A 24,998-nucleotide genomic window follows, 5' to 3' on the forward strand; every position below is an offset into this window, starting at 1 on the left:
AAAGTAAAGGTAAATTATTTGCAAAAGTTTGGTAACAATGAGCCATTTAAAAACTGCAATCAGGATGGGAACAGGAGGGATCAGGTTGGGGGAGAATAGAGGGAGAGAGTACTGGGAAACACAACTGGAACTGGGGACATTTCGGGGACATGGTATGCTGCAGGCCGAAAAACATATGTAAAGTAGGAGTTCAGCCGATTGTGACAAAGCTAGACCTGGAAGAGTTAAGAACTCTTCCAGAGGATGAGGCCAAGGCTCAAGGAGTCTTGGTGATATTGGCTTTTGATTATTAGCGGTTTCCTGCTATGAACTTCTCGTGTGCTAGTATGGCTATGGCTTTTCCGTCATTCATTGGGCACAATTTCCCCTATGCAATTAAAGTATTTGTATAACTTTCTCCAATGGTGCTACAATAGACACAGTCAAAATCCCTAATTTCAGGTCTTTCTGTAATTATCATCATTAGCAGCATCCAGCCAGGACCATGCCCTGACGGACCAAAGCATCTTATCTGAGATACCTCACAGACTCTCTAAGAACAGACTTAAGCATCTAGACTATCTGTTTGAGAAGGCCTGGTGGACGTGCTAATTAAGCTTAACTTTCTCCTTTTCCAAATCTTATCTCTAGTTTTAGATCTCCTTTTAACAATTACCAGGTGCATCTAGCTGTGACAGAAGTTGCCTAGCCAAGTTGCCTAGCAACCGAGCACAATTCCTTGGCCCTGCTAGAAAATGACAAGAGCAGAGATAGCTAAGATGGGAAAGAACTAGATGAATGAGAACTTAGATGGGGCAGAACTAGGTGAAGGAATTAAGATAGAACTTAGAGGGGACAGCAGATAAAAGTAGAGAGAAATCTGGCAAGAAAGGAGCTAGGCATGAGAGCAGAATAGAAGCTGTGTAGAGAGAGAAATGACTCAGAAAAATAAAGTGAATGGACTAAAGAGTATTGTGCATGTTGATTCATTTAATATCATCAAAGATTAGGTTATCAGCTGGTTGTAGATTCTTCCACAGACCCTGGGAGAGGGCTGTCTAGAGACTGGACCCCAATAATCCCCATTAATGCTAGAAATTCAATGCAATGGAAACTCCTAAGAATCTACAGGGGTGACCCTAGTTAAGACTCCTAGTAATGGGGCAATCAGAGCCTGAACAAGACATCTTCTGTAACCAGTCACGGTTTCCAGTGGAGGGACTGGGATGCCAACCCAGCCACAAAATCTTCAACCTACAACTTGTTCAGCCTGCAAGATAAACTAGGGTAAAGGTGGCACAGAACTTATGAGTGTGGCTAACCAATGACTGGTTCAACTTGAGATCCATGCCATGAGAGTGAGCCCAGGCCTGACATTGCCTGGAGGACTAGAAACTAGAGGCTGGATAGCCCAGGGACCAAAGACAGAACCAAACACAACCGGCATTAAAAAAAAAAGAAAGAAAGGAAAAAGAATTCTAATGATTCTAATGATTCCTAATGATACTCTGCTATACTCATAGACAGAAACCTAGCATAATTGTCAGAGAAGCTTCATTCAGCAACTGATGGGAATAGATGCAGAGACCCACAGTCAAACATTAATGGGCAGAGCTTGGGGAATCCTACAGAAGGGGAAGAAGGATTGTAAGAGTCAGAGGGGTCAAGAACACCACAAGAAAACTCACAGAATCAACTAACCTGGGCTCATAGGGGCTCTCAGAGACTGAACTAACAATCAGGGAGCCTGAATGAGTTTGACTTAAGCCCTCTATATGTATGTTACGGTTTTGTAGCTAGGTCTTTTTTAGTACTAATAACAGTGGGAGTGGTAACTGTCTCTGACTCTTTTGCCTGCCTTGGGGACCCTTTTCTCCTACTGGGCTGCCTTGTCCAGCCTTAATACATAGGGAGGTGCCCAGTTTTATTGCAACTTGATATGCCACATGTCCTGGCTGGTTTTGTGTGTCAATTTAACACAAGCTAGAGTCATCAGAAGAAGGAGCCTCAATTGAGGAAATGTCTCCATGAGTTCCAGCTGTAAGGCTTTTTCTCATTTAGTGATCCATGGGGGAAGGCCCAGTCCAGAGTGGGTGGTACCATCACTGGGCTGTTGGTCCTGGGTTCTCTAAGAGAGCAGGCTGAGCAAGCCAGGGGAAGCAAGCCAGTAAGCAGCTCCTCTCCATGGCCTCTGCATCAGCTCCTACCTCCGGGATCCTGTTTGAGTTCCCGTCCTGATTTCCTTCAGTGATGAACAGCAATGCTGAAGTGTAAGCCAAATAAACCCTTTCCTCCTTAACTTGCTTTTTGGTCATGGTGTTTTGTTAGAGATCCTAACTAAGACACCATGTTTGGTTGCTATCCCTGGGAGTCTTGCTACTTTCTGAAGAAAAACAGAGGAGGAGTGGTCTGGGGGAGAGGGAAGGTGAAGGGGAGGGGCCAGGAGGAGAGGAGGAGAGGAAACTGCTGTCCAGATGTAATATATGAGAGAGGAATAAGAAAATAAATAAAAAAACTGCAATCAGATTGCTGAAGTAGATGTGGGTTCAAATATTTGAATAACAGAAGTGTTATCCATGAACTCCACCCTAATCCACAAGAAAAGGAGAAAGAAAAAAGTAATTGAAAGGTGACCACAAAACAGAAGTTATTGGAAATAAAGAGCCATATCTAAGAACTTTGGGCTAGAGAACAGAAACATTTCATGTCAAAACTCACAGGAAAATGCCCATCCTTACATCCATCACAAGAAAAGAAAAATAAAATCCAGGACAGAATTGAAACTAGGAATATAGTCAGCTTTCTGTGCCCTTCCAGCAGTAAGTGTGGGTGTAGTGTAATACTGAGAAGGGAAGGAACGAAAGGGCAGTATTAGGTGATGGTGGGGACGAGGACAGAACACAGGCACAGGGCAGGAATTATGAAGAGCACAAAGAGCGCATGCCACCTCACTTATTTCAGTTCCACAGACCGGCATGGGTGATGTAAGACGAAAAAAGCTGGAAGTGGGTCCACTCCGACAGATAACTGAGTGTGAGAGAACTAGAAATATTGAATGTGCTTGGCATGTTGGATGCAATTGTAATTTAAAACTTAGTTATTTTCAAACTACTTAAATCTTATAGTATGTAGTGTGGTGGGATTGTGTTCACCAAAATATTGTGTACTCTAATAAATTTATCTGGGGTCAGAGAACAGACAGCCACTAGATACAAAGGCTAGAAAATGGTGGCACTCACACCTTTAATCCTAGCATTCCAGAGATAGAAATCCCTCTGGATCTCTGTGAGTTCAAGGCCACACTGGAAATAGCCAAGCATGGTGACACACACCTTTAATCCCAGAAAGCCAGCCTTTAATCCCAGGGAGTGGTGGTAGAAAGCAGGAAGATATATAAGGCGTGAGGGCAAGAAACTAGAAGCATTTGGCTGGTTAGGCATTTGGCTGGTTAAACATGTGGCTGGTTAAGCATTCAGGCTTTTGAGCAGTAATTCAGCTGAGACCCATTCCGGATGAGGACTCAGAGGCCTCCAGTCTGAGGAGACAAAACCAGCTGAGGATCCGGTGAGGTGAGATAGCTGTGGTTCATTCTGTCTCTCTGATCTACCAGCATGGACCCCAATAACTGCCTCAGGTTTGATTTTATTAATAAGAACTTTTAAGAATCCTGCAACAATGTAGCTAATCTTAATTTTTTTAAATGCAAAAATTGCAAGCTATCAGACTAAAAAGTAGGTTTTATACAATTGATGGCATTTTCTTTCCAGTCACATAGCAAAACACAAGAAAACCGATGAAACAAAGTCAAAAATATAATGGGACCTTCTTAAAAACAAGGAATGGTCCCTTAACTATATCAGAAATGTTGGTAAATCAGACCTTGTTTAAAATGGCAGCAAAAAAAAAATGTGTCAAAAAGGTCCATTAAGTAAAATGATTGTCTTGAAAATATATTAGGAACAATTTATAGTCTATGTGACAAATTAAATCCTGACATCTGTAGTGTATGTAGAGTTCTTATAAAATAAGAAACAGTAACAAAAATGGTAAAAATAGGCAATTCATAAAAGAAGCTATCCAGATATGCTGTATATAGAGAAAGTCTGTTTAGCCAGAGAAATGTCACTGAAGCAACCATAAATACATCTGCTAACCTGGAAGAAAGGAGAACAAAGCGTAATGCCCATTGCCACTGAAGGAAGAATAGGTGAGTGTAGCATTCTTCTCGGAAATGGGAATTGCCAAACAATAGCTATTAAAATGAAAATTGCTCACAGAAATCTCTCACCTGAAAATCTGTTCATAAGGATAAAACCATCAGTAAAAGATATAGTTAAGTATATTTGCTTTGCTGTCATCTGAAGTGGTATAAAATTAGAATAAAAGTGTAAGTGTATTAGTGACAGAATACTTCAGTGTTATAAAACTGTAGATTATTGTATGCTATAGAACTAGAGTATGTAAAAGGAATTACTGCAGGAAGTCACATGATTTCATTTTGTAAAGGGGAATGGGATGTAATTTTATAAGGTGTGAAGTGAGAAACATCAAGTATAATGTTAAATTACATAGCTAAGTGTGTGATGGTGTGTATATATATAATCATATATATGTATGTATGAGAATATTAGTACATTCACAGCAGAAATGAGAAAAATTTGGAAGATTAACACATGAGTGATGGATATTGTATGAATAAATTCTTGATGTAGAGAGGGGATAGCAATGAACAAGGATGAAATAAAATCTGCACTATATAGCACTAAAACCCCCCAAATGAAATACACATATGATTTTATCTGTGTAAAATTTGTATGTAGTTGTGTCTCTGTGTGGGTAATATGGGCACTATTACAAAAGATAGTCTTAACTTGAAAATCTCTGATCAGGTTGTATAATCTGAGAAGAATAACAAATATTAAATATTACGGGCAACAGGCTTGGTGACCAAGATGCTGCAGTTGGACATTATCTATGATTTGAAAAGATCTAAGGTAAATTCTAACTACTTTTAAATAGAATTTTGTTAAACCATTAATAGAACTCAGGATATTTTAATCTGAAGGCCTTCAACTGTGGTCTAGATTTCATAGTACCCGAAGGTGCTATGTCAGGTGCCAAGGGAGACAAGCAATCACTAGTTCTACCAAACTGAACTCTCTGAACCCCAACAACGATGTCATGGCAAGATATCCCTAAAGGTGCAATAATGACTCATACATTGTCAACAGGCAACAGCTGTTCAATTGATCATCTGTTGCTCTCAAAAGGAGGAAAATTGTGTCTAGTTGTAAATACCTAGTCAATCATCTGTGGCTAGTTAGGTCTTAGAAGAGAGCGTGCTACCACAACTGTATTGGCCAGCATGATTCCTAACACACTTGGAAATCCATCCTTGTACCTACAAATAAATGTAGCTCTCCCCAACCCCCAACATCAAAGAAACTTTGATTTGTATCATCCAGAGACCATCACAGAAAACCACAACTAGTTACACTGCAAGAACCAACTGATTTAGGGGAGTCCAGTCTCAACAGATACATATACTCCTGCATTGAAGGCTCAAGGTATATCATGGAAGAGAGGCCAGAAAGACTGTGTGGCAGCCTAAATAAGACCTGACCAATAGACACGCTATTGTGGAATGGGGAAATCTCACAGATCCCTATACTTAGTAAAAGAACTATGGTTAACTAATGACTATTGAGAAAGGAAGAATTAGTTTTTCTTAGGGAAATAAAAAAAGGGGGTGCATAATTAGTATCCAATACCAATTGGGCAGCCCTGAAGCAACACTAAATGGACTCATATTTTTTTATTTATATATTCATATATATATATGTATATATATATACATATGAATATTTGTAGCAATAACAATAAATAAAAGGTTATCAATTTTTTAATCAAGGACAGGGAAGTGAGAAGGGTTAGACAGAGGAAAGGGAAGAAAGGAAGTGATGTAATTATATTTTAATTAAAGAATTTTTCAAAAATTGTGTGTATGTGTTTGTTAAGTGTGGTTCATACATGGGCACATGGGCGAATGAGCATACAAAGGCCAAAGGAGGTCATCAGGTGGCTTTCCCCATCACTCTTAATTCCTTCAAGACTGGCTTTCCCACCCAGGCTGTCTGGCTCGTGAACTCCTTGGACCCACCTCCCTCTACTCCTCTACATTGGTGTTGCAGGCACATGCAGGTGATGCCCAGTTTTTCACACTGGTGCCTGGGATTTGAACTCAGGTCCTCCTGTTCGCATAGCAAGCACTCTTGCCCACTGACTGAGCCAGCTCCCTAGCCACTATTTTTAAACAGAGTCTTATACTCGGATAATTTATAGTAGTTCTACAACTTATATTTGAAAAAAAAAAAAGTTGAGTCTTAGTGTTTCTTTTCATTTTGTTTCAGTGGCTTGAAAAGTCATTTCTCCAAAATAGTATATGGCTGGTACAAAAGCCATAACCTATGGGAGCTATGATACTTAATGAAAATATCTGTAAAATATTTATAGATTCCAATTCAGTGTGCTAAGGCACATAGGACCAAAGGGGAAAGTAATTAAGTAATACATTGCAATTAAGTGCCCTCCTCATGCATAAAGATGAGGGCGTAGAAATGAAATGCAGTCACACACATGGTGAAACATTGCCCTCGTTTTTTTTTCTGTGATCATCAAAATTTTTAAAAATAAAATATAATGACATCACTCTTCCTTCCCTTTCCTCCCTACCACCCTGCCATGTCACTCACTTTTCTTTTCTCATTTCTCACCATTACCTAATCTACACGTCCCACTTCCCCAGCTCATCCCAGAATGTCCCCATCTGTTCATTTTACCCAAGACTAGCACATATATGTTCGTTCCATCTATCAGTCCTGTTTGTGAAATAATCAAGCATATTGCATTTTTTTTCTGAATGATATTCTCACTGATTCTTCAGATATGTAGTTAAAGGGATTTGATTTATTGTGAAAGTGGCTTGGCCATCAGTTCTCAAGTTATCTGCAACTCAATATTATGATGGCTCCCAGACATGGAGAATAGAATTCTCTCATAGACTAAAGCTTCCATCTTGGAAAACACCATCAAGATCTCATTTCCTTTACATTTGTGTATCATGATTTGCAGCAAAGAACCAGAAATCAGGGATGGATTTCCCAGTTGAAATAAAATAACGACATAGATGTGGAGTGAGTCTTTGGCTTATCTTCTCCTATGGTAGCTGTTCCTAAACACAGATGTGGTTTTTTTTTTTTCTCTCTCTCTCTCTCTGAGGGTTGTAAATCATCACTATCTGTGAAGATTCCCAATAGAAAGGACAAGATGAACTATAGAAGAAATAAAACTGTCTTAGTATAGTGCCCACACTCCACCAGCAGAAACTATGCAATTCTCTCTCAGGAAAACCCCAAGCAGACTGTTTCAAAGCATAAAGTCTCGTGGTGGTGGTAGGAAGAGAAGTCAAGATACCAACTAAAACACACTTTGAGGTGCATCTATCATGAAAGATGTAATTATTCTGCACCTTTCCTCTCCTTACATTTACATAAATGTCTACTTCTAGGAAAATATATATCTGAAATTGTGGTGGTATTACATCCTTAAGGTTATGTAATAACATGGTTTGGGTGGGTTGCTTATGCTAACTTTCATCCTTAAATTAAAAAAAAACTACCATATTAAGTAGAACATATATATACACACACATATATACATACATACAAACACACACACACACACAAACACACACACACACACACACACATATGTTAATAATAATTTCCATGCACTGGTTTGTTTTTCATAGAAGAGAGTATTAGGCTTTTTTTTTTTCCCCTGAGGAGCATTGGGGTGATCTGAGTTCATTCAGTTGGAAAAATGCTTAGTTATTCTAGTATCTATCTAAAACAGGCTTAACAATATTTCTGAAGAATGCTTTACTACTGAACTTGAATGAAGTCTGTGTAGAGAGTAGGAAAACTGAGGAAAACACAGTGATGTCCCTAAGTGAATGTGTACTGTTGACATGTATCTGGAGTCTCGGACCAATGGTGGAAACGGAAAAGCTTACTTCCTCCCCAAAATGAGGCTCACAGAGAAGTGGCAAAGCCTCCCTTCCTGGTCCATGTGGCTGTTGATTGTGTGTGCAGAAAATGTTCACCATAGCTTTCTCTATCCCCCGATGTTACAACCTGAAGAAAGCTCCCCTAGAGAGGCTGCTCCTAGTGATATTAGCTGAACCTATCCTTTTGATTCAGCGGCATGCCATAAGCTGTGCCTTGTTGTTTATCTGTACATTTATATAACCCTGTCTCCTTTTTCAGCTATGAACAATAACCCCTTCTTCCTGTTCATCTCTCTATAACACGCTGAGCTGGGTGCTGTGGCTTCTCCAGCAGAGAGCCCAGACCATCAGAACCCAGCTTTCTGTGTTTGTATCCTTGTCTGTTTGGTGTTCCCTAGCCATACCAGTCATGTTCAGTTCTCTGGAGTCTGTGCAAGTTCTGATTCCTTCCTTCCTTCCTTCCTTCCTTCCTTCCTTCCTTCCTTCCTTCCTTCCTTCCTTCCTTCCTTCCTTCCTCCCTCCCTCCCTCCCTCCCTCCCTCCCTCCCTCCCTTGAATTGGGTTTGAAGGACTCTGCTTCTTGCTAATCAAGGGTCCTGTTCAAATAGGGTCATTATTTTAAGGAGTTGCAAAACCAATGAACACAGCATTTCCACTCTCTACTGCTATAAGAAGAACACTAGTGATACACTGGAGAAACTGAAGCCCAAGTGTCCTCACTGCCTCTGTGGTGTTTCCACAGTAACTGTTCTCTTTAAAGCCCCAGGGCAAGCAGCCGTTCCTTCCTTTGGGTCAAAAACTGCTTAAAAAAAAAAACAAAAAAAACAAAAAAAAAAAACAAAAAAAAAAAAAAAAAAAAAAAAACCTGGGTGTGGGGTCTCAGGCCTTTAATCTCAGAACTCAGGAGGCAGAGACAGGCAGATCCCTGAATTTGAGGCCAGCCTGTGTTTACTGAAAGAATTCCAGGACAGCCAGGGCTTACTAAAGAAACCCTGTCTCCAGAAAAAAGAAAAAAAAAAAAAAAAGGGACTCACTTGGCATGGGAGAGCATGTGGTGGTCCCTGTAGCTGAAGAGATAAACTGAAGATAAGTCCTTCTTTGCATGATAGGAAAATGCTATCATTTTGGAAGAAGACTGAGTGACTTGTCACCTAAAATCATCAGATGCCTTTCTTACGTTTTCTATTGATCGTGCCAGAGAGTTTCAAATATTTTGCTGTTGTTTCCCACAGTGGTATTTTAAAGAGGTTTTGATTAAGTAGCATAGGATGGGCAGATGAACTTTACCTTTCTTAAAGCATATGTTGTCTAGCAGCCTGCTATAGAAGGAGATCAGGAGTGACAAACTTGGGTACTAATTTATAAGTGCAAGTTTATAATCCACCCTTTGCACAGAGGTAGGGAATGTCTGCTAACTGATTAATTACCATGCAGATGAAATTATCATCTCCAAAAAATTTAAGTTACATTTATTTATTTGTGAGTGTGTGTGTGTGTGTGTGTGTGTGTGTATGTGTGTGTGTGAGCGCATGAGAGAGAGAGAGAGAGAGAGAGAGAGAGAGAGAGAGAGAGAGAGAGAGAGAGAGAGAGAGAGATTAGGGTACTTGTGGAGGTCAGAGGACAAGTCTTTTGAGTTGACTTGCTCTTTCTGCCATGTGGGTCACAGTTAGAAAGCCTATTCATCAGGCTTGACAGCAAATGCCTTTACCCACTACGCTATCTCATAAAAATATCATCTTAAGTACATTTTGCAAAGCTATTTTTAAGTCACAATTCCTAAATGATGACCAGATATGGTGATATTTTATTTGTGCTTTAATAAATAAAGCTTGAGTTCGAGGCCAGCCTGGGCTACCAAGTGAGCTCCAGGAAAGGCTCAAAGCTACACAGAGAAACCCTGTCTTGAAAAAACCAAAAATAAATAAATAAATAAATAAATAAATAAATAAATAAAGCTTCCATGGAGATCAGAGGAAAAAGCCAGCCATTATAAGTAAACAAAGAAGTCAGGCAATGGTAGCACACGCCTTTAATCCAATCACTTGGGAGGCAGGGGTCTGTCTGGATCTCTTTGAGTTCAAGGCCACACTGGGAACAGAGCCAGGCGTGGTGGCACACACCTTAAATTTCAACAGGAGTTAACCATGGAGGTCTGGAGGTCTGTACAGACAGACAGGAAGTGACAGAGCTGGGCAGGAAGAGGAAGTGATATAGCTAGACAGAGAGAGCAAATCACATGGTAGAACAGCAAGGTATATAGGCATGGGTAGACAGGAAGTCTTGTCTTTGGAAGCTGAGGTGTTGATGAGGTGAGATTAGCTTGTGGCTGTTCCTATTCCTCTGATCTCTCTCAGACTTTAACCTTAATTTCTGGCTCCGAGTTTTTTATTTAATAAGACCATTTAGAAATTGGTCTACAACCAGGTATTTATTTATAGAAAACCAGAAGATTTCATTGATCCTATGGTCCATAATCATATATTTGAAAACATTTGCCCAACTCTCTGCCTCCTTTAAATGTCTGTTGGATTAGTCAGATATGCAGACACTGTTTTAAACACCTTTGCTATGATTTCATGTTACACTGATCAACTAAACGTTGTTCATTGACTATGTTTATAAATAAAAGGTTTTTAGAATAGGTAGGAGGATTAAAAATACAGATCTGAAGGCATGCTACATTATTTTTAAGCTTTCCTTTTGTGCTGGTGACTGGGTTTATTGTAAGGATTGTTTTTGCCTGGCTTCATCCATTGTTCACAAGTGCAGGTCCCCACCACTGCACTTCACTGTAATGTATCAAAAACTGTGATCTGAACATGAAAGTCACACAAATGTGAAATTATTTAAATAAGTGTACAGAATAATGGCTTTTGCTCAGTGCATTTGTGTGTGCATGAACAAATGCTCATGTGTACTCATGCTTTTGGAGGCAAGAAGTCAGTCCAGCTGCTGTCCACTTTTTATTTATTTATTTATTCTGATATAGGGTCTCTACTTAGCCTGTAATATACCTAGGAGGCTGATCTGGTTGGCCTGAGAGTCTTAAAGATTTGCCTGTGGCTGTCTTCCCTGTGGTGGAGTCATAGTAAGAGCCACTGCATTTTTTCTTAATGAGTTATGGGGATTGAACTCAAGTCTTCATGCTTTTGAGGCAGAGTGAGCTCTCTCCCCTGATCCCCAAGATGAGATTTTTATTAAGTACAATTAGATCATGAATGAAGAGGTAACTTCAATGCTAGTACCTGGCTACTCTGCCAGGTAGTTGATAAATTAGGAAAGATAGGGAAATAAGGAAAATAAAATATGATTAAACTATTCTTTAGAAATCACACCAGCCCTAAGAAATAAGGGTCTCTATTAAACAGTCTGCCATTTATCAGTCTTGCTTCAACTTTGGCTATATGTACTGAACCCTTTAAGAAGCATGCTGTGTCACGCAGAATATCACTGGCCTTGGAAAGATTTTTAGCCTGCTCGGATGACTCTTCATTGAAATCTTCAAGGACTCTGGCCCTACAGCTCTACTCCTAAGCCATATCTCCATCCTCCTCACCATTCATCAAGAGTTAATGTGGGAGCTTAGATCATGTAGTACCATGGTGATGAGATTTCTCCCTTATTCCTGAAAGCTATCTGTGCCACTTTATTCATTTTCCCTACCTGTGCTCTAAGTGATTTCATCTGTTCACCTTTCCGGAGAATGTACTTCTTATTTAGGCCATTAGCCCAGATACTTTCTATATACGTCTCTCAAAATTGCCTTTATTAAACAGTCCTAACAAAAATTCAATTTCCCCTATCCTGCTCTTCCTAAAATCGACTAAATAACAATGTGTCTGGACTACCTCATCCACTGTGTGTGTACATAGGTACAACTTGCTCTTTTGCTTGTGTTTTCTGGAATGTTTACCTCTGTTCTCTACAAGCAATGATTCTAATACCTACTTAGTAGGCTGGTTTTTGAACTACATTCATTGCAAAATGTTCCATAAGGAAGGCTCACATGTTCACTACAGGAGTAGAGGAAGTGGGCAGCAGAGAGATTATGATGTACACATCATATTTGAATACAGGTGCTTTCACATGCTTACATGTGACAAGTTTATTGAAACTGCAGAAAGATTAAATGACTTGCTCAAGACTGGTGGCAGGCTGAGTATGAGTGCCAAGGTCTCTTTTTCTGTCTCTCAGGCTTTACTTGTTTGTTGTTGTAGCAGAAATTTCAGGAACGGCAAAACTCTTCCATTAAATACACATAAGTGATTTCCTTCCATGCTAGTATTAAATTATAGAGTTTACTTCCTGTCATGATAAAGAACATCTTCATTTAAGCCCCTAGCTCTTATGTGTGGTATTAATCTACTTGATTCTACACTTAGACAGAAAATTGTTTTCATTTTCTTGTTATCGTTCTCACAAAAATAATGTCGGCTAACTTCAGAAAGTTTCAGATTGGGTCATAAGATGGCTTTGATTTGTGGAAATTCCTTGAAATGCTATTAGCACTAACTTGAGAAAACATCTCTTTATTAACAACTAGTCCATTTTCTGCATGCAGAAGAAAAATATTTTCAGGATTAATCTGTGCACATGCTTGAGACAATTATCCAGTTCTAAAACTGAAGCTGGACCCTTTCACTACCTTTCTTGGCTTGACCCTCTCTTTTTGTACACTGAGTCATTTTGGTTCAAGTGAAACAGAATCCATGATTGTTTTCTGTTTGGGAACATCTGGCAACAGTGTATAAGAAAATTAAACATAGAAGGAGTAAGGGATATAGCCTTACTTTTTTTTTGGGGGGGGGGAGGGAATCAATTATCCCTGTTTTGGTGGTCTGCTAAGCAATTAAATGTCTTGGCTCTTGAAATAATTTCAAGTGGATTTATCTGTATGTTTGGAAACCTCTATTTCATTTGAAGATGATTGAACAGTAAAAAATGGCCTGAAATGTTTCATGAGAAATTATATTTAAGTTTATACTTAAATGAAATAATATGGAATGCTGATGCAAAGTACAACAGTTTCATGTAGTTTTATGTATCACAGTACATAAACTAGCTAATTTTCAACTGTTTTGAAATCATAATTTTACCAACAATAATTTGACAGGACACAATAATCATTAACAATGTGGTTTTGGCAGTAAAAAAAAAAAAACCAAACAAACAAAAAAAGGTTTTTTTTTAAAAAATTTTCTTTTCTCTCTCTCTTTTTTAAACCTCTCAACAGCCTAATAGTACAGTTACTTTTCTCTAACCAACTTTGTTTTACACATCACACTTAATAAGCAAACACCTTCCATTTGCTGTTTTCAGAGTTATCTCATACTGAGCTTGTTTTTGTTTTTCTTTTCTTTTACTCACTTTGCAGTCACAAAATGAAAATGTAGACACCATGTACAAACAAGAAGTTCGTGCAAAGTCAAGTTTTCAAAACCACATGCAAGTCTCAGCGGCACATGGCTTAGAGCTCACACGCTCCAGGATCATGTAATACTGGCATGCAGATGAGAGGAGAGAGAGGCACCTACATCATGAAGAGAGGATGATGAAAGAGAATGACATTTTCTTTATGACAGTTATCTAATGCAAACCGTATACCCATAACCTCTACCAGCATGGGAAGGGGGGCAGAGAAGTCCATTTTTGTGGGGAGTAGGAAACTGTACATAGACAGGATTGGAGGTCAAGCTGTCACTGAAATGGAGAATTTGTACTCTACTTGGCCTCTTCCACGTTTTCTTCCCCAGTTTCTTGCTATGTTTTTTCCTCTGCTATATCATGCAAAAGAGATCAGAACTAACACTGGAAATCATTTAACAAGCTCTAAACCTGACAGATAACAAGGGTATTCTCCACAGTTTACACGAGAATTAAATTGGATATAAATACCTCCTGTTCTTACCGGTGGGTGTTGTGATTCCATGTGTTAAGGTGTGAAGCAGACAGGAAAGAGATAAATCTTTCATAAGTACATTGCAAATAGGCAAGTGGTATAGAAACCATATTTATAGGTAATAGAGTCAAACAATGATAGGTAAATAGTTCTCACAAAATATTTTATCATAAAAATGGTCATAAATCTAGGTTTTTATGGAGAAGGGAGGTAAAAGAAATGACTGGTTTACTACTGTTATTGAAATACTCTGGTAGTATGAAACAATAAAATTGAGTGACGCATATTTTAATTAAAAATTCTTGACACTGCCTAATCCAGCCCAGCACTAGAGACTCCCCAGTGGTTTTGAATGCTGGTATCTTAGTTAATCAAGCACAGTAACAGTTTATCAAAGCAACCAATATATAGGTGCTCTTCTTTACAAGATTAAAATCATCTCAGAGGAGAGTAATGTATTAAGTGGATTTTTTTCACCATGAACTTTGGGACACCTGAAAATCACAGCTCATGGGCTTGAGCTACATTTTTGTGTCAAATGTGCTCACTTATTTCTTCAAATGAAAATTTTTACGATAATATGATTTTCTTTCTTAGCAAATAAATCACATGCAGCTATGATAAATTTATCTACATATAAATGTGTCTTTGAGTTGGCAGCAATTTGCTCTATGGCCTTCCCCATGATTTCTGATTTTGATCCATTGTTGTTTTGCTAGAGCATCTCTGGTAAATGGAAAATAGCTATCTAAATTGTACATATACACACAAAAATGGCATCATGTAATTGATGGATTCAAATAGGGATGGTTTATTTTCAGAACAGGGGAGTGATGTGAGGATGTGCTATGTTTTTGTCTTTTCCTATAGCTCTGCAGTCAGTAGTGGGGTTTGGCTTCGCTGCATAATTTATTTGTAGCATTAAACTCCTAAAGCCAAAGAGCGAAGTGAATAATGTGAGCAATGCTCTAAATCCCACAAAGAGCTCTTCAGAACCCATTCATCTTAATTATGTTGACTTCTATCCAGTGATTCAGGAGGTGCTTTCAAAAAGTGTTTCTTTTTTTTTTAAATATCAAATATTTTAAAAGATGTTAAGGAATATCTGTTTCTCCCTTGAGCAGAAAGAGTCATTAAACCAAGTATATTAAAATGAATATAACTAATTATTAAAGGAAGTATGAAACTTCCTATCAGAAAATGCTTTCTGATATACTTAAGGTTCCTAAACTTTCCTATAAAAATTCAAGATGTCCTACTTCAAAAAAAAAAAAATATGTGAATTGCTGATCTCTGCTTAGGGTCATTGTCAGTTCATTTTCCAAATCTGAATTGCACATGGGTTCAGCTACTTTTCTTGTTGTTGCCTGTTTGTAACCAGGCCATACCATGAAGGCCTGAGTTTTAGCGAAGACAATGTTTCCTTTAATTGGAGATGGGAACTCTATGACACATAGTTATATCAGTTTGCATCACGTTATAATGCCTTTGCCACACAGTATAACTAGATATAGCACCATGCAATGCCATGAATTGAGAATGAGACACTATCTCCAGGGGAGAAAATAAACATCCAAGAGAAGGAAACGAAAGCACGGGGCTCAAAGCTGGTGAGACTGGCCTTTCACTTAGCTATGGCTGTAACGCCCGAGGAGCTTCTGTTTTGGGAAACAGAAATACATACCATGTTCATGTCAATGCCGTTGGTATAAGTCCATGCGTGCTGGAAATATTCTTCAAGCCTTTGCCTCAGAGGGTTGGGGATTTGGTGGAAGCGAATGAACTCTTTCACCCTCAGCATTTGCATGTGGTACCTGGCAGTTCCCGAGTACAGTCTTTGAATAATTGCAGAAACATTCCCAAAAATGCTGGCATACATTAGCGCTGGATTGGATAAAAAACAAAGTTACGGGGAAACATTGCACTTGGGCATAGTATATTTTCTCAGAATATCAAATACACTGATTTTAATTACTTAACACAAGTATATCAATTTACTCCTGGTCCGTGGGTAAACTAATCCTTCTTTAACTTTTTAACAGTAAAACCATGCAAAGAACTCAAACCCACCATGATTTAAAGTAAAACACGTATTGCTTTATGAGATGCACCTGCAACCAAGAACATTAACTAGATGTTTGATACATTTGTGATAAGCGATCTTATTTGTAGTAAGCTAAATCATAGTCGTTATTACCATACTTTTTCTAAGAAAAAATCATGAGGCAAAAACGTCCTTTAGGGATTTTAATACCATCTTTTTAGTAATTTATATAGGCTCATCATTAAATTATGGTGGGCAACTAAGAGCAATGGCAATACCCTATATTGTTTTTGGGATTTCCAGGACACCCCTAACCAACAACTTTAGGAGAAGTATCAAATACATGGCCATGGCCTTTTTATTTGGTGACCTATGGCTTTTGGGAGAAGCATTATTTCCTGTGTAGGCTAACTCCAATTAAACTTTATTATATGAATACATGTATATATATATCCACATATACATGTAAGATATATACATATCCACATATACATATAATATCTATATGTATATCTTATAAAATAGTAGGTTTCCATATGGCTGTCTCTCTTTCCACATGATATTGTCCTAGAACATGGAGAAATCAAATTGGTATGGTCCAGGGAGCTTTTCCTCTGCTGGATGGCTTTCACAGTATTTGAAAATGATATGCAGACTGCCAGAGAGAAAAGTTGTCAACAATCTTATTCAGCTGTGAACCCTTAGAGTTAAAATAATAATCAGCATGGATGATATGCCTATGGGTGCAATAGTAACAGAACAGTAACCAATTTATAGTCAGTTCCACAGGAGGAAGCTCATGCCTAGTATTCTAAATCTGGCTAAGAACACATGGTTGGGAATGCCATGTTCTCGAGGATGAACCTACCACCATTACTTTACTAAATGGACATAGTATCAACCTGCTCTCTAAATCTGTATCTCTCACCCATATTTTAGTGAAACCCTTAGACCTCATGAGAGGTGGTTTTTAGTGCAGCAGATAAATAACATAGAAACTCACAGTGGTCCAAGTGCAGAGAGCCGGTATGCTAGGGGTACTCAGCCACAAATGGAACATCTATAGTACATTGGGTTTGCCTACACAAGAACCAACCAGGCAACATTCAAGCACAGGGGAGGAAAGAACTCTTGACAGCTAATGGCTTCTTGGGGAGGGACAGTCAGTTCTTTAAGGTTGTGGATCCTGGTAGATCAACCATGTTCAGGAGAATTACCCTATACCCCTGAGTATATGGGTAGAACAAATCAAACTTAGTGGATTATAAAAAGGATGGGTAGCAACATGAAGTTGGGAGGAGAGGTAGAAGGAGGGGTGGGGCTGGGAGGAGTGGAAGGTGCCCACGATCACATCACATGCATGTATGAAATTCTCAAAGAATTAATAAGATATTATAAGAAAAATTAAAAATTAATCTTGAACTGGGCAGTAGTGGTGCATTCCTTTAATCCCAGCACTCAGGAGGTGAATCTCTGTGAGTTCCAGGCCAGCTTGGTCTATAGAGCTAGTTCCAGGATGGCTGGGGCTATTACACAGAGAAACTCTGCCTTGAAAAACCAAAAAAAAATTATAATCTTGAATCCAACTTAAAATATTAATTTCAAAAAGGGGCTTATTTCTATCATAGCCTGGAATGTAATCTTGTAGTAATAGAAATGTATTGCAAAATTTCCACACTTTGGAGTTCTCAAATAATTGACTAATTTTCTTATGGAACATGGAGTTTTCTTAGAGTATTAATTTGTATGCAATTTTTAATTTATTCCAATTTGATCTCATACAAATATCTGACTTAGAAAAAGAGGTATATTGCTTAACTTTTGCCAGGAAAGCTGCACCACATTTTTGCTCACCTCTTGGGAGAAAGTTCTATGACACCCATGTACACTCAGCATTTAAAATATACTCATTAATGCTGCTTGAGATAACACTTTTAATAATGTGTACGAGATTTTTGCTTGCATGTATGTATGTGTACCACGTGTGCGCTTTTGTGTTCACAGAAAAGGGGGTCAGATCCCTGGAACTGGAATTATAGATGCTTGCGAGCTCCTCTTTGGGTACTGGCATGGAATCCAGATCCTCTGTAAGAGCCACAAGGGCTCTTAATCACTGGTCATTTCTCTAGCCCTTGGAATAAATTTTTATTTAAAATTTCCATGTTCTCTTTGTTTTTCTTTTTGTATTTTACATTTCTAATAATTCTAACATGGAAACTGTGTATTTCATGTAGAAAAATCACATGATCTATTTTCTGCTTATGGGTCTTTGGTAATTTGTCAAGCGCTTTGATGTGGCCACAAAGGTTTCAGGCTCTGGGACCAGAGTACACACGCAGGTGAGAGAAGAATTAAAAGCAACAGAACAGATTCAACTATATACATCCAACACATCTTTTCCTTGAAGTGCATTTTCTGGACACTCATCTAACATCTACTTGTTCACTGCAAAACATAGACTTAGGCTCTGAAAAACCACTAATGTGTTTTCTTGACCATTTTGTTTTCTTTCCCAGCTCATTTCCTGGGCATATCTTATCATGCATGATTGCAATAGTCTTTGCTTGCCATAGATGTCTAAAGAAAGGAATGTTTCTGGGAAAGATGTGATCATTTATTAAAACACATAAAAAGTGAGGATATGTGAGGATTAATTTCATGACAACTTGACTAGGGCAGAGTATTCAGATAATTTGATTATACAACACTCTATGTGAGTCTGTAAGGGTGTGTCTGTTTGAGATACATATCTCAAATTAACACTTGAGATAAGTAATGCAGATTGAATTCTCCTCTGTAGATAGCCACCATCCATTGAGTTCTGAGTAGGGTGAACAGTGAAGCAGGGAGAGTTATTTACTCTCTTTTTCTCTCTTACTGTCTAGAGTAGAACATTAATCTTCTTTTGATTCTGGACTGTACTAACCAAGAATGAAATTATGCCTTGGTTCTCCTGCAAAACTTGGTAGATCACTTCCTTATCCTAGGTATCTGTTTGGCTCTATCTTGTTTGGAAATCTTGACTAATAGAAGAGACCTAGAGTGAGGCTAAGTTGGCCTGTGTGTGAAATGTCAATGTTCTGCAATGTCCTGTGGGTAAAACATCAGTCATTTGCAATGTCGATCAGCTGTTTAGGTTGCTTCTTTAGGAAAAAGCAGCAGATAGAAATTATTTCTAACTTGAGTAAATTAATGCTTTGGTAAGGAGATAGCAATATTCACAAGAAATTGATTCATGTGACTCATGTGAGAAGCATATTCTACTCGGAAAATTTTATGATGTGACATTTTATGATAAAAGCCTATTTTACATATCGCTAATTTTCCAAAGTGCCTGTCACATATTCATGAAACAGATACTGAGATCACAAGGCCTTTGCCAGCTATTTTTCCTGAAACTCAAACAGGAAGGAAAGGGGTCAGGAATCAGTTCTTATTAGAGCCTTAATAGATAAGAGTAGTCTTATCTCTGTTTCTTCATGAAATGAGTCAAAATGCTAACACGGAACTGGGAACTGCCTACACTGTCAAGATGGACAATCTAGCTTCCAAGTACAAAATTGGAAACTTGAATGAAAAGATGAAAGAGGTTTTTGCTAAATTCTAGGCTGACAAATTTTAAAATCCTAAGGAAAATATGAGGCTTCCCCCCTCCTTTTTAAAGCAAACCATTGCCAGCTGAGAGAACAAATTATTATATTCTGCATATCTTATTTAGTTGGTGCCCATTCATTGGCATAGAATATTGGTCAAATGCATATTGGCAAAATAAATAAATGAATGAATAAACAAATAACACTATTTATATATAGGAATTTCTCTCTCTAACTCAACAGTAGCCTTCTTAGCCTTCTTCAGGGGAAAGTTTTGACTCCATCAAAATTGTTTACTTTAGGCTGAAGTATTATAGAAACAAAATAAGCATATCCTCCTTTATCCCATACTCACACATATTAAATGCTAATAAAGTATTAGCTTAAGTATTCTATTAGAACCACTACAGTTTTTTTTATCTACTCCATGTATTTTAAAAATATGTAACCAAAGAATAAAATTTTTGGTGCATAATAAACATATAACTAGATGCATCCATTTTAAGTGTATAGTTCATTTAGTTGTGACAAATGTGAGGATTCCTGTTGACACAGTTGAGATATTAGCCTGTTTCCTGGAATACTTTCTTGCATTACTCAATTACCTGTGCTCATTTTAGACATGGAATTAACTGCAGAGAAGAGCTTCATTTGCTAGGGACCACAGCATACCTACCATACATGAGTTTGCCTTTTGTTCAGCATAATGCTGAGAATCATTGTGTCTATCAGTGCTTAAAAAAAAAAAAAAAAAAAAAAACTTTTAAATCATAAAGATGTATCAAAGTTTGTTTGTATCATCTGCTGATGGAAAACACAGCATTTCTACACAGTAAAAACTGTCATGAAGATTTGTGTACAAATCTTTGTGTGGGCATGTATTTTCATTTCTGCTTTAAACACCTAGGTGTGGAATCACTGTGTGGTATGGCTTGCTTAACTCTACAAGAAACAAGTTGTTTGCCAAAGTTGTTTTATTTTATGTTCCCACGAGCATACTATGGCAATAACATTTGTTCTATATCCTGCTGACATTTGGTAGTGCCAATTTAAATTTATCATGGTAGCATGTATAGTGTGTCTCATTAGTGTTTAAATTGCATTTCACTGATGATTAATACCACCTTTAAATGTACTTTTTCAACATTCAGGTGTCTTTTTGTGCAGTTCTCTTAAAATAATTTGGTCCTTAAAAAACAAAAAAACAAAAACCAAAAAAGCAAAAAACTCTTTTTTCCTGAAGTTGTAAGAATTCTTAATATACTCTGGATGCCAGTCTTTTTCATACATATATCTTCAAATTATCTTCTTCTAGTTTATCACTTTTACTTTCTTTGGTTTAAGCAATGCCATTTGATTTTTTGAGACAGTATCTCACCATCATGACCTGGCTGGCATGAAAACTGCTGTGTGGAGCAGGCTGGCCTCAAACTTGCACCTGCCTCTGCCCATCTAAAAGATGGGATTAAAGGCATGTGCCATCACACCCAGCTGAACAATGTCATTTGAAAAGTAGGTAGTTGTGACGAAATATAATTAAACAATTTTTATTTTAAATGTTTCTTGTGTCTGTTATCATACTGTTACTCATAGTGCAATTTGTTGTAAGTTGTCAATCATAAATTATAAATCCACTCTTTTTTTTTTTTTTTTTTTTTTTTTTTTTTTTTTTTTTTTTTTTTTTTTTTGGTGGTGGTGGTGGTAGTGGGGATTAAATTCAGGGCTTTTCACACCAGTAAAACACTCTACAATTGTCATGCAGTTCAAGCCCCAAAGTCCAGCTAAAGTGTGCAAAAGGACTCCTTCATCTAATTTGTTTGTTTTCAGTGTGTCTTCTGTGGTGGCATAAGTGGTGAGACCAGCTCACATTGGTCTGGTACTTGGCAAAAAAACCGATAAGACCAACATTCACACCATCTGTACCACTAAGAGAAGTGGTTCTAAATAATTGGGTCACAACCCCTTTGAGGTCCAATGACCCTTTCACAGATGATTCATAACAGTAGTAAAATTTCAGTTATGAAGTAGTAATGAAAATAATTTTATGGTTGGGGGTCACCACAACATGAGGAACTGTATTAAAGGGTCAGAGCATTAGGACGACTGAGAACCACTGATTATGAGTATTGATTTATTCTGCCTGAGGACGATGCAGGATGAGGGCACATAGTGTAGATGAAAGTTAGCCTGGAGCCCTAGGCCATGTGCAGATGAGTGGTGTAGCCAAACCAGAGTAGCAGGGATAAAGTGGGGGCTTTACCCCAACTGGGTAACTGTGTTAATAGTTGGGCTTTTCAATGTCCTAAGAATTGGAACATCCCTTTTGTCATGCTGACTGCTTGTAGCTTGGTTCAGCATAATAGAAGGCATATTAATTGTACTAACTTTTTAAATATTTTTGGACCAGTAGTTTATAGTTTTCCTCTATCCTGGAAAAAATCAAGCCATTGGATTTCTGAACACTCCTCTACTTGCTTGCCTCATTCTGGGGGTTCCACCTTCCTGTCTCTGCTTGTTGCTCCTCTTCCTGGGGTTCCCCCTTTCCATTGGTCGATCACTTGGCCTCTTCTGTTAGTCAAGTCATCTCTGTCAGCTCCACTTGCCTTCCGTCTGTTTCCTCTCTTGTGTCTGGCTCACACCTTCTTTGTGTCATCATAGCTGTAATTATTTTTAAAGTAATATTGCAGAGTGCTGTACTCTTTCGTCTTTTAAAATGCTAGCCTGTTCTTTCTTTCTTTTTTTGATGTATGACTCTCTCTCTGTGTTATATTGTTATATTAATGTGTATGCACATGTATGTGCGTGTACACTTGCCATGCAGGCATGTCTGGAGCCCAGAGGGTGGCGTCTGATGTGGGTTACCTTCCTCACTCACTTATCCATTTTAGTTTTTTGAGGCAAAGTCTGTCGCTGAACTTAGATCTTGTCAGTGGACTGCCTGGCCAGCAAGCTCTAGGAATCCTCCTGTCTCTGTACCCTGTGATGGGTTAGACATACTTTGTCACCATGCTAAGATTTTTTTTATGTGGTTGTTGGAGATTAAAGAAAAAAAATCAGGTCTTCAGGTTTGCACAGCAAATAATCAATGGATTAATCTCCATAGTTCCATAGTCCTACACCCTTCTTTTTCTTCTTGTCCTCCTCATCTTCCTTCTTCTTCTTCTATCAAATTTGTGTTTGTAAGTGAAATATAGAAACATACAATCTATATATTTATGGGTTATCATATAACATTTCGATAGTGTATGTATTTGCTATATTATGTATCTCCTCAAACATTTATCATTTTTATGGTAAAACAGTAAAAATCCTTTAAATAGTTACTATCTACAGTCACATTAGGGTAAATAGCACACCAGAATTTTTTAATATTATTCTACTATAAGTTATTACTCATTATTTACCATTCTGTTACTAAGTTTCTCCTATACTCTCCTTTTTTCTTCTTGCTACCATTTATATATGGGTGTACTATATTTTTGTCATTTATCCATTAGTGGGCACGGAGGTTATTTCCATTTCTTAACTACTATGAATTGTGTTGGAGTAAAGATGGGATATAGAGAGATCTTTCTGACTGATATTAGTTCTGTTGTATATAAACCCAGTAAGGAAATTTCTATAGCACCATACTGTAGTTTTATTTTTATTTTTTCCTGTATTAGCTGTATTAGTTTATGTTCCCATCAACAGTGTTAAGGTTTTTTTTTCTTGTAGTATCTATTTTTGGTATTTGTGACAATGGCTGTTCTTGCTAGAGTGGAATGAGATACTCTAGATATAATGTTTCCATGGGGATTAAAGATACTGAACACTTTGCTGACCTTGATCATTTGTATGTCATCTTTTGATAAATGTCCACTAAAGCCTATTGTTCCTTTTAAATTGTATTAACTTTTGTCTCTGAGATCTTAGAGTTCCTCCTATGTTCTAGATAGTAAGTAAACACTTTCCATATGTATAGTTTATACATCTTTCCTCCCATTTTGTAGATTAATCTTTACTAGATTGCTTTCTTTGACTTTTCATTTGATGTAATCTTGGGTGTCTAATTTGTTTTTGTTTCCCGTGCTTTGTTGTCTTGTTGAAAATACTTGTTCAAGTGGGGTGCTGTTCTTTTTTTTTTTTTGGTTTTTCGAGACAGGGTTTCTCTGCGTAGCTTTGCGCCTTTCCTGGAACTCGCTTTGGAGACCAGGCTGGCCTCGAACTCACAGAGATTCGCCTGCCTCTGCCTCCCGAGTGCTGGGATTATAGGCGTGCACCACCACCGCCTGGCTGGGGTGCTGTTCTTGTGTTCTTGCAGATGGAGTGCTTGAAGACCAGGCTGATTTTTGTGCCATGTAAGTGCTCTGCTGCTGATCCATGGCCCTTGTAGCCCAAAGGTCTGGTTAGAGGCTTGCTTATAAAAGCTGTGTTAGGGCTATATTAGTTCTGGTTCTACAGCTTTATTTTACTAAGATTTCTACTGAACAACCTGGATATTCAGCAAGGTTTTCTAATCTGATTGTTTGAATGTTAACGTTTCTCATACCTGTGTGGGCTCTGAGAATAGTTCAGCTTGTGCTTGTGTGGCTCTTTATTAGGCCCAAGGGCTATGATTTCATGTATTTGTGTCTTAGAAGAGATCAGTAGGTTCAAGCTATTACTCATGAAGTTCTCTGAGCTTTTCTTTATCATAGCTGCCTCTTTTTTCCCCCTGTACTATAGATTCTAATATCTTAGTCTCCATGTCTTCTGATCTTCCTTTCTTAGCTGGGTGTGACTGTTGTACATGCTTAGGGTGTTCTCCCTTCACAGCTTGCCCTGTCCTCATGTCCTCAGATAGGTAACATGGGGCCATCCTGTTTTTTGTTTTTCTCTCGGAGATCACAATTCTCTGCTTGTTTTCCGTGTCTGAAAACAATGACTTCATACATCTTGCTTTGTTTTCTATTTGTTTGACTAAGGGTTGCCAGTTTCAATTACGCCATCACAGCTAGAAGTAGAACTCCAGTGGTTGATGCATTAAATAAAACCAAGAAGGTCTCTCAAGTTCTCTGTCAAGCAGGTCTGAACTGGAGGACACTCACTCATACTTTACTAGTTTATGTGTTTTTAAAAGGTTAAACTCAAACGTCCTATTTCTGAAATGTTAACATCTTAAAGTTATCTATAAATTAGAAATGTGGATACAAGTGAATGAACATATCCATATTCATGTTTATTCAGTGTTCTTTCATTTTTAAATTATGCACACTATTAAAAGAATTTATCCAATCATTGTTCTGTGTATATAATCAGGAATTCAGTGAAAATGGCAGCTTTAAAACTGTCTACAGATCTGCAGTTATTTGTGTTTACTAAGGCCATGTTGAACAGGCCCTTCTTACGTAGCCCATGCTGCTCTCCAGTTTTTGTTCTTCCTGCTATCAGCTCT

General features: G+C 38.0%; 1 protein-coding gene across 5 annotated transcripts in view; it reads right to left on the bottom strand.

The window, feature by feature from the left end:
• Kcnh7 (potassium voltage-gated channel subfamily H member 7) overlaps positions 1-24,998 on the bottom strand; it is a 446,991-nt gene that overhangs the window by 46,845 nt on the left and 375,148 nt on the right. For 3 of the 5 annotated variants that reach the window (XM_028864506.2, XM_028864388.2, XM_028864318.2), the window contains one exon: positions 15,630-15,829. In XM_028864506.2, coding sequence (XP_028720339.1) covers positions 15,630-15,829 — 200 coding nt within the window. Of the gene's footprint in view, positions 1-15,193; positions 15,830-24,998 lie in introns of those variants that run through there. The other 2 variants (XM_028864467.2, XM_028864619.2) reach the window with 2 other exon arrangements.

The sequence above is a fragment of the Peromyscus leucopus genome, chromosome 4 (genome assembly GCF_004664715.2).
Source record: "Peromyscus leucopus breed LL Stock chromosome 4, UCI_PerLeu_2.1, whole genome shotgun sequence".
In the NCBI taxonomy this organism is placed as follows: domain Eukaryota; kingdom Metazoa; phylum Chordata; class Mammalia; order Rodentia; family Cricetidae; genus Peromyscus; species Peromyscus leucopus.